Raw genomic sequence first — 14689 nt, 5'->3', positions numbered from 1 at the left:
TAAGAGGTATTTCTTACATGGTTCAAAGTCAAAAAGTTTACCTTGGAAAGGAAAACATTGAGCTTGGGCATCTGCGTCAAGCAAACTCAAGTCCGAATCCTGATGCCTTAAGCTACTGAAAGATGTCTGACACTAAGTGAAAATGAGGAAGATGGTAATGAGGATAACGATGATAAAGATGCTGTTGACTATGGTGTTGATGATGATGGAGGATAGCTAACATGTACTGAGTGCTTAGGAGGCACCAGGCACTCTTCTAAATATTGACTCATCAGTCTTCACTACAACTTAATGAGATGGGTGCTGGCATTAGTTCCATTTTTCAGAAGAGAAAACTGAGTCACAGAGATGGTAAGTGATCGAGATAGCCAAGATCGTAAAGCTCTGGCTCCAGAGTCCATTCCTTAACTACAGTGCCATCCTGCCTCACAAGTAGGCTCAATAAGTATAACTTGTTTTCATTATGATTTCAGAAAAGAGCAAGACTAAAGGAGGCACCAGTGACCCTGGCCTTGGACACTCCCAGACCCCCATGCTGATTGTTCTGTGCTACTGGGAGTTGGGGGCGGGGTGGCATGAAGACACAGAGAGGCTTACCTCATCTCTAGTTTGCCTGGAGAATGTGAGAGGAGAAGGTCCCAAATGGCTTTAGGCAGGCACCAGAAAGAGGAAAAATGAAAACCATGTTAAAGATAAATCGAGCCGTTCTTAAAAGTTAGAAAGTAGACTTAATTAGGACCAGCTCTCCATGTCCAAAACCACAAAAGTTAAAATGGGAAAATATTTCCAGAAATGCCCATTATGTGTTGTTAAAAAAAATCTAGAGTAAAATATATGTTTTATTTTATACATACCTCCAGCTAAAAATTATGCCTTTACTCACTCACACTGAAGATGAGATTGCAAACCCAAATCTACACAGCCTCGAATCAAATTTAGGTTGCTTGCTAGTGTTGCAGTTTTCTATCCGCCAGATCTTACTCAGGCTCCTCAAAGGAGAAAAGGGGAAAAGATGAAAAAGACAAGAGAGGGGTGGGGAGAGAACCTTTCCTGACAGGCTGTGGCATGTCAGCGTTTGCTCCTATTCCATTAACTGGCCTTCTCTGTCGTCTTGCCTTGGTGCCCACGACGGCACATCTTTCATCACCGTGTCTGCTGTCCTCCTCTGAACTCATGGAAGGGCCACATGTAATTAGATGAGGTCAGCCAGGGGTGGGGGAGGAGAGCCAGGCTCACTGCTCCGAAACAGGACCTCCAAAAATCAGATACAGGGTCGCTCCTGTTCACTGCCTCATCAGCAAGGTCATTAATTGACCCAGATTTCTCAGAGAGCATTTAAAGATGATTCATCTTAGGAAAGGCTAACCCCTGTCTTCCAAATGCTTGGCCTTTTTTTTTTTTTTTTAACTACTGTGTAGGAAAACGTCTTTAACTCGATTATGTTTGGAAAAGTGATTTCTCCATGACAAATCAGTACCCTTTTTGAAAACGTACCTTGTCCCCAGAGACATTCTTGCTCTGCATGTTAGCAGGTCTCCAGGAGTTCACTCTCTGACTCCCGGGATTCATCAGTATTGTCGAGGCTCTTTTGTTATTGTCCTGAAGTTTACACGAGCTCCCCAAATTGAAGATGAAGGTCCCTTATTTATTGTTGTTAGCCTGTCTCCCATTGTACACGAGCAGTTGGGTGTTTTTTCTTCAGCTCTGTTTTTGAGGTATAAGGCTCCACTGCACGCTGAGGATGCAAGGTGTCCAGATTACATGATAAACCAGGGAAGAACTAACACACTTTTCTTTTATCATTTTAGTTGAGAAATGCTATGGTGAATCGAAAGACGGGGAAGTTTTCCATGGAGGTGAAGAAGACAGTGGACAAAGGGGTACATTTTTCTCAAACATTTTTGCCGCTTAATTTAAAACAAACCACTGTGAAAAATTAGCTTTGAAAGCTATATCTGGAATAAATATCTTTCGCTGAGATCATTTTTCTCTTGTCTTTACTTATCTCAAACAAGATTCATGTAGTACTGTTAACCTGATCATAGTGTGTCCATTTATTTTTATTTATTTCTGAAGACTTCACTTAGCAGACTAACCATGTTTTCTTTTCTCTACGACTTTTTTTTTTTTTTTTTCAATCTAGAAACGGGTTTTGGTGATGACAAATGACTACTATTATACAGACATCAAGGGTACTCCTTTCAGGTAGAGCTGACCATAATACATGGACATTCCATCAGACCCATCAGTTGTGTTTGTACAAAACCTGCTGACACTCTCAGAGCTCATCATCTGAAGATAACCAAACACCTGCCAAAAGGCTGGAAAGAGTGAGGAAGGGGCTTTTCCCAGGCTGCTTTTGTTTTCCAGAAGGGGGGAGATGGTTCAGGCTCACCTAGGAGAACTCACTCAATCTGCCCTGGCTTTGCATCTCATTGTCAAGCAAATATGCTTTGGGGGTTCCCGCTAAGGGTGAAGACAAGTGCAGAGGGTTACCAGGGTCCTTAACCATTGAACTTGCTGCTTTGTGAGTTCCATTTCACCTTTTATTTCCATGACCAAAAAAAAAACAATCCTTCAAACCTGGAGTTGGCATATCCATCCCTACATGTTGTGCCTCTGTTTCCATTTCTCTGAACTGTCCTTGTGTGCTTGTCTACTTTTGAATCCTGTTGTTTCTCTTTGTAACAGTCCTGAAAAATGGCTTTGCCTCATTGCCTGCTTTCAGATGTGTATGTAGCATTCTGAAGTTTCCCACTACTATTAACTTAGTGTTGTAATTCATTTTGTAAAAATTTATTTCAGTAGGCCTGCTTCATGTTCCTGAACTGGTATCTCAGAGCTAAGGAGAGAAGGAGTTTACTGACTATAAAATAATCTGAAAAATAAATTCTAGCATTATTGTCCTAAACTGCCAAGGATCACGGGTGGATTCCATGTGGAACCAGGAGCAAACAAGGAACACATGAGCTGCTAACTGGGTTTGCCAAGTAGTCTTTCTAAAGTAAGAGACTATGTTTTAAAAACATAGTCTCTTGCTTTAGACAAAAACAGAATGGATCTTAAATCAAACCAGTGAGTGTGAAAAACCTGTTAGACTAGGGAGAGGATTGGGCAAAGAAGCCTGCAACACCAATGCGGTTATACTCATGTGGTAGAGGAAGTTTTTGTTTTTACCCTTGAGAAGGGGTCAGTTTCCTGAGTCCCAAACTCTAGGGGATGGAGAGACCCATCTGTGGCTGAATGCAGGGCAAGGGCGTATAAAGAGCAGGGCGCATAGTCCTTGGGAGGGCATCTGAGAGAAGGGCTTGCTGGAAGGGCGAGCAGTTTGCCACAACTCTGAAAACACAAAGAGTAGCCAATTGCTGCTGGCATTTCCAATCAGAAATTACTTTGAAGCAGCTGATTGAACCTAAGAAAAACCAACACCAGTGATAATCAGTGGGGTTTTGAAAGTAAACGGTTGGATAAATTGTTTACAGATTATAAAATGGAAATGTGAAAAAATGAAAAATTAAAAAATGTTAGCCCACAAGTCTATTCGAGCTGATGCCAGGGATTTCAAGATCTGCTTTGTCTCTCTGCACAGTTTAGGTGTGGCGCTCTCCAGAGGTCATGGGAAATACTTCTTCCGAGGGAATGTAACCATCGAAGAAGGTAAGATGCTGCCTGGCTCGTCTTATCCTTTGGTGTGGGAAGAAAGCTCGGGAGCCAGCTATTGAGTTAGCTGAAGAACTTGTTCATCTGTCCACACCTCTGACCAGTCCCTTGGACATTCCACTCACAACAAATGCCTACTTGGTATTCTTAATACCTTTCTTCTTCCCTGTCGTGCCTAGAATTCAAAATGGCAGGAATTCTCATTCAGGGTTGTGATTTAATTTACTTATATTCTGCTTTCATCCACAATGCTATTGACTGTGAGTTACTCATAGTTAACAGCTTTGTGGATGAAAGCAGAATATAAGTAAATAGGAATCATCCCTCAACTATATTCTTCTCATACATAAAAATCGGTACTTGGGAGAAAAACAAATTTATGAAATAACTCATGCCCAGGGGAAACCATGAAAACAGAGACATGAGAGCCTTAGTCTCTCCTACACAGTTGAGCCACATATTTCACGGCAGCCCTGACTGCCGTGAGAAATGTGATCATTTAAATGATTTACATAGGTCAGAGGGAGTAAGTAGCACCTTGAAGTTCCCAGACCCTCTTGTCTTCATAAAGCACAGAGGCACAGTAAACTCTCAGCAAACAGGAGCAGTTGTGATAGCTCTTTAAATTTTAAAATTGCTGTCACACGTGCTGTCCTTTTCTTCTCCCAACTACCCAGTAGTTCAGAGAGGTTACCTGTCCCAGTATTAGGAGCTCACAGGGTGGTAGACATCGTTTCTGAAGGGCCCCACTCCCTGAGTTGCCTTGAGTGACTCACCTGCAGGTCATTAGGTTTTGCGTGTCCACAGAGAAGGAGTTGGCCCAGAACAGTAGCCCTTCTGGATATCCATAGGGAGGGCAGTCAGGAACAGGAAGGTCAATTATAAGCCAAGTTTTAATTGGTCAGAACTGATTACACATGCATGTGGTGAGCTTCCAGAAGCTGGGCCATCCACAGCGCTCTCAGGTGATGCCACAGGGCATGAGGAAGCAGGTGAATGTTCCCTGAGACACCAAACTCCTAGATAGCCTCTGGTTTACTGCTGGTGATCCCTGCCCGTGTTGTTTCAGGGATGTTGGTTTGTGCTTCCCAAGTGATTGTGAGATTGTATGGGGGCAGAAAGGAAATTAGAGGGGCTCACTGTGAGCTGGGCAGGACGCAGAGTGTGCCCACCAAAGAGCTAACCGTGTGGTCTCTCTTCCCAGAGACACACCAGAGAACTCAGGCAACTCTGACTTGGGCAAGACGCTCTCCAGGATGTGTTCTCAGGACCATGTTTTCACTTCTAGAATTTTCTGGCTCTATGGGCCACGTTGGCTCTGTGGACATCACTGCCCATTAAGCCAGAAAATTCATGTCTAAGCCATGTGAGGTCAAACTGAAGAAACAACTTATGATCAGAACAATAGAAGGAGAGGTTATTAAGGGATTAATTGCCTCTCATGGGTCTGTTCCCTTGGTCAGTCTTCAATATGTGGGCCTGTCCCTCCCTTCCTCTCTGTCTCTCTCTCTCTCACACATACACACACACACGCATGCATGGAGACACAGATACACACAGTTGTTTTGCATTGTCTTTTGGATTCTTTTTCAGTCACTATCTTCTTCCTGTATGTTCCACAGCTGTGAGGCTAAGCGGTCACATAGAATTTCAGAGCTAACTGTAACCACTATGCAAGAAATTAGCTCAAATCCTCAGCAAGGGGGAGAGTAGCTGCTTATCCACACAAATGAGGTCATATCTTCCTCTCTCTGTTGGTCCTCTGTAAATAAAAAGCCTGACAATCCTGCCAGCTTTGCTGAGTAATAGAACTTAAGAAAGCTGCTTCCCCTTGGGCCAACTAGTAGAGGGTCTTGTCATCTCCAGGAGCCATAGTGTGATTATTGTTCTGTTCTTGGAGAGGGAAGGAGTTCCTTGGGGTTGGCAACCACACTTCTATAGGATCTTCAATAAGGAATAACTCCCTACAGAATGTAGGAATTTTCCACATGCTTTGCCAATGCCAGAGATTACAAAGATGGCAAATAGGTAGATTTTGGTCTACCTATTTATATAATAAATAATATAAAAATTTATATAATAAAAATATAAAAAGTCATTACCAAGATTGAAGGTATGGGCTATAGTTCTACCTGCCGAAATTGTTTCTTTTATGAATCTTTTAATGTTTTTCAACACTTTGTATCTTTTATTGTTGTTGTTGTTGTTGTTGTTGTTGAGATGGAGTCTTGCTCTGTCGCTCAGACTCGAGTGCAATGGTGTGATCTCGGCTCACTGCAACCTCCGCCACCTCCTGGGTTCAAGTGATTCTCCTGCCTCAGCCCCCTAAGTAGCTGGGATTACAGATGCGTGCCACCACTCCTGGCTAATTTTTGTATTTTTAGTAGAGACAGGGTTTCACCATGGTGGTTAGGCTGGTCTCGAACTCCTGACCTCGTGATCCACCCTCCTCGGCCTCCCAAAGTGCTGGGGTTACAGACGTAAGCCACTGCGCCTGGCCACTTTGTATCTTTTATATGTATTGCACATGATAATTGTTCAACAAATTAGAGCTTATGTCATTATTGTCAGCAGTTCAAATCATCAGTAGGTGTGATTTTTATCAGAAGGACCAACATTAGAGGTGAAAGAATAAGAGAACAATTAAATTTCCTTGGTGCCCTAGGAACCCAAGGACGCAGTCAAAAAGATCTTCCTGATAGATCTCATCTTTTCTGAGTTTCACTTATAGGTCCTGTGAAATATAGCCAGAGAGGATTTTGTGAATGAGGTTGGGAGGATGGGAACTGCAGCTGGAAAAACAGACTTGACACCCTTACCCAGTTTTCTGGGAAGGTACAGTCCCTTCTCAGGGACTTTGCACTTGTTATTCCTTCTGCTATGAGCACCCTCCCTGTCTCCTACATGACTCTTCCTTGCCTCATTCAGGTCACTTTCTCAGTGAAGCCTTTCCTGACCTCCAGAGTTACAATGGTCTCTCTCTCTCTCTCTCCTTCCTTATCTCTTGGTCCTCCCTGTTCTTGTTGCATGTTCCTTTTTCCCTTTTAGCCCTCGCCACCATCTGATATGCTCTCAAGTTAAATTTTAATATAATTTACTATCTCTTTTCTGCCACTAGAAATTAAATACAATGAAGGCAGTGATTTTTGTCTTGTTTTATTCACTGCTATATTCTCAGGGCCTAGAATCATACCTGGCATATAGCAGATGCTCAGTAAAATTATAGAAGAAAGGAAGGAATGGGAGGAGGGCAAAAGGAAGGAAGGAAAGTTGTTTGGTTGGGAAAGGAAAAAAAGAAGAAAGGCTGCACAGATGGATGGATTGCACTAGGGACTAATCCCTATCCCATTTAACTGTTTTCTGGCACTTGTGAGTGATGCAGTATTACTTGTATCTCATGGTAGATATAACTCAAAGAGCTGACATGGCATCCCCAAGGTCATTCAGCCTATAGGTGTTGGAGCCTGGATATGCCCACTTGGATTATATGCAATGGTGTTCATTCTAATGTATTCTCTGTTTTCTGTAAAATCAAGCAGAATTGTGTGATAGGTCTAGTGTTTTGCTACTACTTTTATAGATTTGTATTTGAGAAGGAAACTGGAGTCCTGAGTGTAGTAAGATGCTATCTGTCATTTAAGAAACTAACTTCCCAAAACAGGCTATAAGCATCATGGGAGTTCCTGAGGTCATCATTCAGAAGTGTATGTCTGCTGATAACCCATTAAGATCAAGCCACTTAAAAGTGCAAAGAAACAGTTATCCTTGCAGAGACAGGATGGTCTGGAACCTTCTCTAAAAACTCCCAGATTCCCTGCAAGCACCAGCTCCCCTAGTTTCCTTCTCAAAGGATGACCATTTTCACTTAGGATCGTGTAACAACTAGCAATCTTTGCCGCTCAAAAACAGTTGAGTATTGACGACTTCATATCGTTCAACCTATAGTTTCACCCTCACAACCACACATCAGTTAGGGACTATTATTCCTGCTTTTCACATGAAGAAACTGACATTCAGAGAAGTAAAGTAACCTGATGACATCCCACAGGAGGTCAGTGGCCTAGCCCGGTTCCCAGCTCAGACTAAATGGAGCACCAGAGTGAGTGTTTCTAACAGTCCTGTTAAGCTTCTCCCTCCAGACTCATTTGTGTATCCTCTGTCTTCAAGGGGTTAAGGTTTTCCTGAGATGAACAGCCAGGGAAGGTGGCAGTGCTGGCTGAGTGAGGTGGAGATGGGGAGAGAGTCCTGCCTGGAAGGGAACTCATTTATTTTGCTCAAAGTCCCTGCTCCAAGGCAGGTTGATGTCTACCCTTAACCCACCCCACAGCCCTACTACCCTAGAATATCTGAAGCACACAGGAGGATCAGAGGAGTGGTGCTTACTCATGAAACCCTTCTCCTTGACCCCTAGGCCTGCATGACTTAGAACATCCCGATGTGTCCTTGGCAGATGAATGGTAAGAATTAAACCATCCCTCCTTGACTATGGCATCCTTCGTTGCCCTCTTTGATTCTGCATGGTTTGTGCTCCCTTGCCCAGTTTTCCAAGGCAAAGGAAGCAGATGCAGATGCTTGGAAGCATGGTTCCAAGGCAAAGGAAGCAGATGCTGTAAATATTGACATGCTCTTCTTTTGGGCCATGTCATGTTCTTAGGTCCTACTGCAACACTGACCTACACCCTGAGCACCGCCATCTGTCTCAGTTGGAAGCGATTAAGCTGTACCTCAAAGGCAAAGAACCTCTGCTCCAGTGTGAGTATGCCTTCAAAAGTGTGTTGTGTTTTCAGGGGTAATGGTGGAGAATGAACTCAAAACTATTTTTTGGCCTCAGTTTTTAAGGGAAGCTTTGCTTTGGCAGAGATTATCAGTCACATGAAATCCAATCAAACATCTGCTTCCTGTAGGAACAGGAGAAAGAATGTGGATTATGGAAAATTGCACAGAATCCCCAATCCTGGTTTAATGGTTTGCACTGGGCTTTGTCCCCTTCTGAACCATTTAGTCAAGCAACTGAATAGGATGGAAATGTTAGAACTGGAAGGGACTGTAAATATTTGCTCATCTCCCTTATTTTGCAAATGAGAAACCAAGGCTGGAAGTAGGATGTGTCTCATTCAAGGCTGTATCTAGGTCTCCTGGTTCTCCCGACAGGGTCACATAGCCTCTCAGTGTGGTACATGCTGAGTGTCCTACCTACCAAGCATCCCCTTCTAGGGGAGGTCAGTGAGTAAGAAATCTCTCAGCTGGTGCAAAAGAGACAGGAAGAGCAGCAGCAGCCCAGGATGCCCCTCAAAAGCAGGAGCAGACCCTATACTCTCACAGGATAGAACTGCAGTAGCTACAGTTTGGGCAGGGGGAGAGCCACCAAAACTGATCATGATATCTGCCCCCACATCTAACAAGCATTATGTATTCAATGACATGACAAGTGCTTTACATACGTAATCCTATGAGAGGTGTAAGGAGATTATCCAACTACTAAACAACATCTCCATAGAATGGATTTACTTTTCAGGATATGTGCTGGTGGAGAAAGGATCAGATGGATATCCTACGAGCCCAATATGTCATTGTCTTTGACTTTTTAAGGACATATTTAAAAAACAAAAGTATAGAGACAATATAAATAATACAGTTGTAGTCACCATCCAGCTTCACGCAATCTTAATATTTTGCCATACTTACTCCAGGTGCTTTTTAAGGAATGAGACATTACAGATAAAGTTGAAGTCCCTGGGTCCTTGCTCAGCCTCATTTCCCTCCCAAAGAGAATGACCTTCTGTATTTGTTCATTAGTCTCAATAATTTAATGCTATTCCTACATATGTAGGTATCTATAAACAATATGTAGCATCAATTTTATTTTAAAATATATATTAAACTTTATATGTATGATATATTATATGAATTACTATATATAATATGTACAATATGTGCATAAAATATATATGTACTACAACATATTTTCACCCATTATATTTTTGAAATTTGTGTTGATCATTTAGCTTTAATGCATTTATTTGCATTACTATATAGAATTCCACTACATAACGTAATATATTCATTGTCTTACTGATGATAAGTTATTTCTAGCTTTTGCTTTTCCGCAAAGCTCTTTTTTTTTTTTTTTTTTTTTTTTGCCCCCAGTCAAGGTGAGGACTGGCCTGTCTCATTTGATAATTAGTTGTCCTCCTCTGCAGAGTGATTTGAGAGTTCTAGGATGCCTCTCCTAGACTTACCATATGCTCTCATTCCTTGGCCTCTTCCACAGAGCTCTACCAAGAGTCTCTTTGGATGGGAACAGACATTCTCCTTTAAAATGAAACAATTCTTGGCCGGGCGCGTTGGCTCATGCCTATAATCCCACCACTTTGGGAGGCCGATTCAGGCAGATCATTTGAGGTCAGGAGTTTGAGACTAACCTGGCCAACATGGTAAAACCCCATCTCTACTACAAATACAAAAATTAGCCAGGTGGTAGTGGCCTGTGTCTGTAATCCCAGCTACTTGGGAGGCTGAGGTAGGAGGCTGGCTTGAGCCTGGGAGGCGGAGGTTGTGGTGAGCCGAGAGCGTACTACTGCACTCCAGTCTGGGCGACAGAGTGAGACCCTGTCTCAAAAAAATAAGCAAATAAATAAAAATAAAATGAAACAGTTCTTAAATAGAAGGAATCACAAAATAAGAATCCCAGTGGTTATTAAGCTATGGTATCTCTTTCCCATGTGACAACAGGCTGAGAATTTCAGGGTGCTCAATAATTTCAGTTTTAGGAGAGGACAGAGATGGGGATGATCACAGCCAAGTGTTCAAGGAGTACTGGCCTGTGGCCTCCAAATCTGGGACTCAGCCTGCTGTCCATGGCAGGAAGCACAAGATGGGGTGAGAAAGCAGGAAACGGAAGTGTGAGACACTCAAGCCTCTCAGTTGACTACCTTCTTGCCCAAATGCTTTGGAGGCTCCTGTGTTGCAGGCATACCGGGTGTCAGAACTGTTTCGTATTTTCAACTGGTGGGAACTTAACTCATAAAGCAACACGCCTCATGAGAAAGTAGCCTGCAGACACTGCACAATGAGCCCATGAGTGTCTCTCATGCCCCTCTTCCAGCCCTGCTAAAGCATCCTCTCGTCTGTCCCTCCCAACAGGTGATAAAGAATTGATCCAAGAAGTCCTTTTTGATGCTGTGGTGAGTGCCCCCATTGAAGCGTATTGGACCAGCCTGGCCCTCAACAAATCTGAGTAAGTGGTTGCACGTGTCCTCCTTTCATGGCCATTTCCTCACCAACACTCCGAAATATGGTTATGGTTTAAAGAACTAAACTGTTTTAGGAGCCTGGTGTTAAAGTTCTTTAATTTTCCCCCAAGCTCCAAACCACAAGAGCTAGAGCAGATTAGTGGCTCGGGCTTGGATGGCAAGCTCCTGGCTTTGACATATAATTTGTTTGAGTTTTAACATTACATGAAATTTGGTACGCTGAGGTAGGGTGGCACTTCCGAGAGAGAGGGATGCAGAAGGGAACTTCGTTTCCTGCCTCGCCACAGCTCTCTCTACTTTGCAGTCTTGAGGGAGCTTGGGATCTGGGCCAGGTTAGGTTGTGAGTGGGAGGGAGAAGTGAAAGCTTGATTTCATAGGGTGTCAGATATAACCCTGTGGTTTTATTTCTAAAGTGGAGGGTGGAGGGGCTGTGGGCAAGGCCATAGTTGTTGATATCAAAGACTAGGATGAGAACTGCTTTAGCAGCTTATTATTATTTCTTTACTATTGTTAATTTTAGTAGATTATTAAAGATTAAAAAGAAAAGGAAGAACCATTCCTTTTCTCTTGTATCTTCATGTGTTACATGATTCATTTCTCTCCACTTTCCTGTTCTTCCTTAGTTCATTTCCTCATTTTATCTTCCCTTCCATCCTGTTTCTCTCCATTTTCCGATTCAGTATTTCATTCCCTCATTGTATCTTCCCTTCCATCGTGACATTCATTCTGTTTTCATTTTCATTCATTCACTCATCAAGTCTTGACTGTGTGTCTATTATGTGCCAGACTCTGAGCGAGGTGTTGGGGAAATAGAGAGAAACCACACAGATAGAGCCCTTAACATCGTGGCACCTGTGGTATATAGTGTGCTGTATTATTAAGAATCATAACTGCTTTGAAGGAAAAGTAAAGACACATAAAGTGTAACAGATCTAAAGTGGAGAAGGAAGATGGGAACTAGTTCAAGGTTCAGGCAGCATTCTAGGAACAGCACATACAAAGGCCCTGAGATGAGAAAGTATTTGACACATTGGCAGAATTTAAAGAAGGTGGACACAGCTGACATATAGGGGATAGACTGGAAGATGTCAGAGGATGAGGCTGCAGAGGGGCCGCATGGCTCAGGACCTTGGGAGTCAGCTTAAGGATTTTGGATTTTATATTCAGAGCATTGGAAGATCACTGAAGGATTTTAAGAAGGGGAAGAAAATGATCAGAAATGCATTTTACAAAAAGATCTCTCTATTTCTGTGTGGAGAACAGAGGGTAATGGAGTAAGAACAATAGTAAAGGTTCCTACAGTTTTCCCAGGGATTTGTGACTTGGACCAGGGCAGTGGTCACAGAGAGAAGAGGTCCACTTGTGGCTTGCTTCAGAGGCAAGATCCCTAGGACTTGATGATGGGTTTGTCTTGTGAGGGCAGGGAGGTTGAGCCATCAAGGATCATTCCCAGGTTTATATCATGAGCTATTGGGCAGATGGTGCTATTTGCTAACACAAGAGACACTGGGGGAGGATCAGGTTTAGGGCTGGGCATGGCCAGTCTCTCTTCTAGACACCATGAGCTTAAAATGGCTGAAAGTCTCCCAAATGGAGATGTCAGGTAGGCTGTTTAATATGCAAAACTGGAGCCCCAGAGAGACTGCCATTTTCATTATTAGGGGTGTCTTTGGACTGCTTGCCTTCATGGCATAGATCTTATTTCCCGGGAAGCTGGCAAATAATTGAGCCCGTCCTGGGGTTTCTTTCTCTAGTGAACCTTGAAGTGTTTCTTTTCAGCTCTCATGAAACTCAAAATCTTGAGCAAAGGTTGCTGATTCATTCCTAACACATACTAAAGATTTCCAAAATGGTAACTTGCTTTGTAGTCCATATCTGTAACTGATTGGACAGCCTGGCTTTCCAATTTGGTGTAGGCTACAAGCAGAAATGCATAGTGTTGGTTTTTATTCAGCCCTTAAATACTTAAAGGTAGCATCCACCACTTTGACTTTCATCAAAGATTAAGTAACCAAATGACCTTACTTTGAAGATAATGTGGAGAATGCTTTGGATCAAATTGCTAGTAGCATTTAGAACAGAGAAACAAGCTCAAGAATTGGCATTCTCTTCATACATTTATTGCAGGATAAAATTATGTGTTTGTAGACTGGGCGCAGTGGCTCATGCCTATAATCCCAGTACTTTGGGAGGCCAAGGTGGGCGGATCATGAGTTCAGGAGATCGAGACCATCCTGGCTAACATGGTAAAACCCCATCTCTACTAAAAATACAAAAAATTAGCAGGGTGTGGTGGCGGGTGCCTGTAGTCCCAGCTACTCGGGAGGCTGAGGCAGGAGAATGGCATGAACCCAGGAGGCGGAGGTTGCAGTGAGCCGAGAGCGCGCCATTGTACTCCAGCCTGGGCGACAGAGCCAGACTCTGTCTCAAGAAAAAAAAAAAGAAAATTATGTGTTTGTGGAGAAAGGCCATTTGCTTTTTGCACAGGAGAAATATGCCTTGCAAATCTCCTAAAGAACACACTCAAGCATATAAAATTTGCCTTGGAAGTTGAAACAAAATGATATTTAGTGAATTTTTATATTAGTTTTCCTTGCCAAGGCCGTTCTTAGAGTTCCTATGTGTAACCTCCTACAGAGCTATCAGAAGAAGCCATTTCTTTATACATCTCTTCGGGGTTGGTGGTGAGAACAAGGCCTGTGATCTGGTAGAAGTGATAAGCGGGTACCCCCACAACTGTGTGGATGTCAAAACCAATTCCAACCACGTGGAATTCCAGGCTGTGGGATGCTGCAAACTTGGTTCCGTGGCTCAGTTGCTTTAATGGCAGATTCCACAAATGATCTCAAGACCAAGAATAAACTTGGTAGCATTAATGCAAAAAGCTAGTCCTAAGCCCTAATCCTTCCCATTCCTAGCCTGATCTCTTTGAACTCGCACCCAGAACCTTGAAATAAAGATGTGTGTATGGTTGGAAGTAGATTTTTTCCACATGCTGCTTTTGTTGGCAGGAAGTTCTTCATTTTTCCTGCCAGTATTACTGTGAAAACTTTTGTTAGGGATACAAGTTGGCAATCTGTGTTTGTGTGTGTGTGTGTGTGTGTGTGTGTGTGTGTGTGTGTTTCTATAACTTCTTTTAAAGTTCAAGTTTCAAAACTGCTATTTGGTAAAACATTCTGTGAGTCTTAAAATGCAGTGCATTATCTGCTTACTGTCTAGAGGCCTTCCTCTGACGTCTGCTGTTCTGTTTCAGGAATTCTGACAAGGGCGTGGAGGTTGCCTTCCTCGGCACTCGCACGGGCCTCTCCAGAATCAACCTGTTTGTTGGGGCTGAGCAACTCACCAATCAGTAAGTAGGAGGGATCCTCTACAGGGGCCCAGGGAGCTCCTGAAATGGAACATTCAAAGGGAAGCTTATTTCATTTCTTGATTCCCCTACTGGTAGAAACATAATTTAGGCCACTCCAGGCCTATTGAGATTTTTCTTCTCTGTTCTACCATGGGGGCCGCAGCACGTGCTTTCACCTGCCTGTTAGCCCTTCCACCACCCTTTGTTCCTCACACTTGTTGGCTTCTGTCCACTGTCCTGGAGTCCTCTCCCGCCCTGATGAGTCATTTCAGAACTCTGGGAGGTGGTGTGGCTGCTAGGGGAGCCACCAGAGGGAGGAAACACTCATCTTGTAACAAATGGCTTCAGGGTATTCCGCTGTTCTGCAGCTATGCTGAGGAATTCCTCCTGCCTGTACAAAAATCAGTGTTCCAAGTCCTGTTTGTTT

General features: G+C 43.1%; 1 protein-coding gene and 1 long non-coding RNA gene across 2 annotated transcripts in view; one reads left to right on the top strand and one right to left on the bottom strand.

Annotated features, from left to right (window-relative positions):
- The window catches only part of CACNA2D3 (calcium voltage-gated channel auxiliary subunit alpha2delta 3), a 958661-nt gene that overhangs the window by 752345 nt on the left and 191627 nt on the right, over positions 1-14689 (top strand). The window contains exons 19-25 of the mRNA XM_023189561.2: positions 1809-1880; positions 2144-2205; positions 3590-3657; positions 8072-8117; positions 8315-8412; positions 10804-10897; positions 14167-14262. Of these exons, the coding sequence (XP_023045329.1) occupies positions 1809-1880; positions 2144-2205; positions 3590-3657; positions 8072-8117; positions 8315-8412; positions 10804-10897; positions 14167-14262 (536 nt within the window). The remainder of the gene's footprint in view (positions 1-1808; positions 1881-2143; positions 2206-3589; positions 3658-8071; positions 8118-8314; positions 8413-10803; positions 10898-14166; positions 14263-14689) is intronic.
- Positions 1-14689, bottom strand: part of LOC111524376 — a 29774-nt gene that overhangs the window by 2567 nt on the left and 12518 nt on the right. Inside the window, exon 4 of the long non-coding RNA XR_002725767.1 lies at positions 1495-1735. This is a non-coding gene — a long non-coding RNA (uncharacterized LOC111524376). The remainder of the gene's footprint in view (positions 1-1494; positions 1736-14689) is intronic.

This window comes from Piliocolobus tephrosceles, chromosome 2 (assembly GCF_002776525.5).
Source record: "Piliocolobus tephrosceles isolate RC106 chromosome 2, ASM277652v3, whole genome shotgun sequence".
In the NCBI taxonomy this organism is placed as follows: domain Eukaryota; kingdom Metazoa; phylum Chordata; class Mammalia; order Primates; family Cercopithecidae; genus Piliocolobus; species Piliocolobus tephrosceles.
Note: the sequence above shows the minus strand (reverse complement) of the source record. Positions and strands in the feature narration are given on the sequence as shown.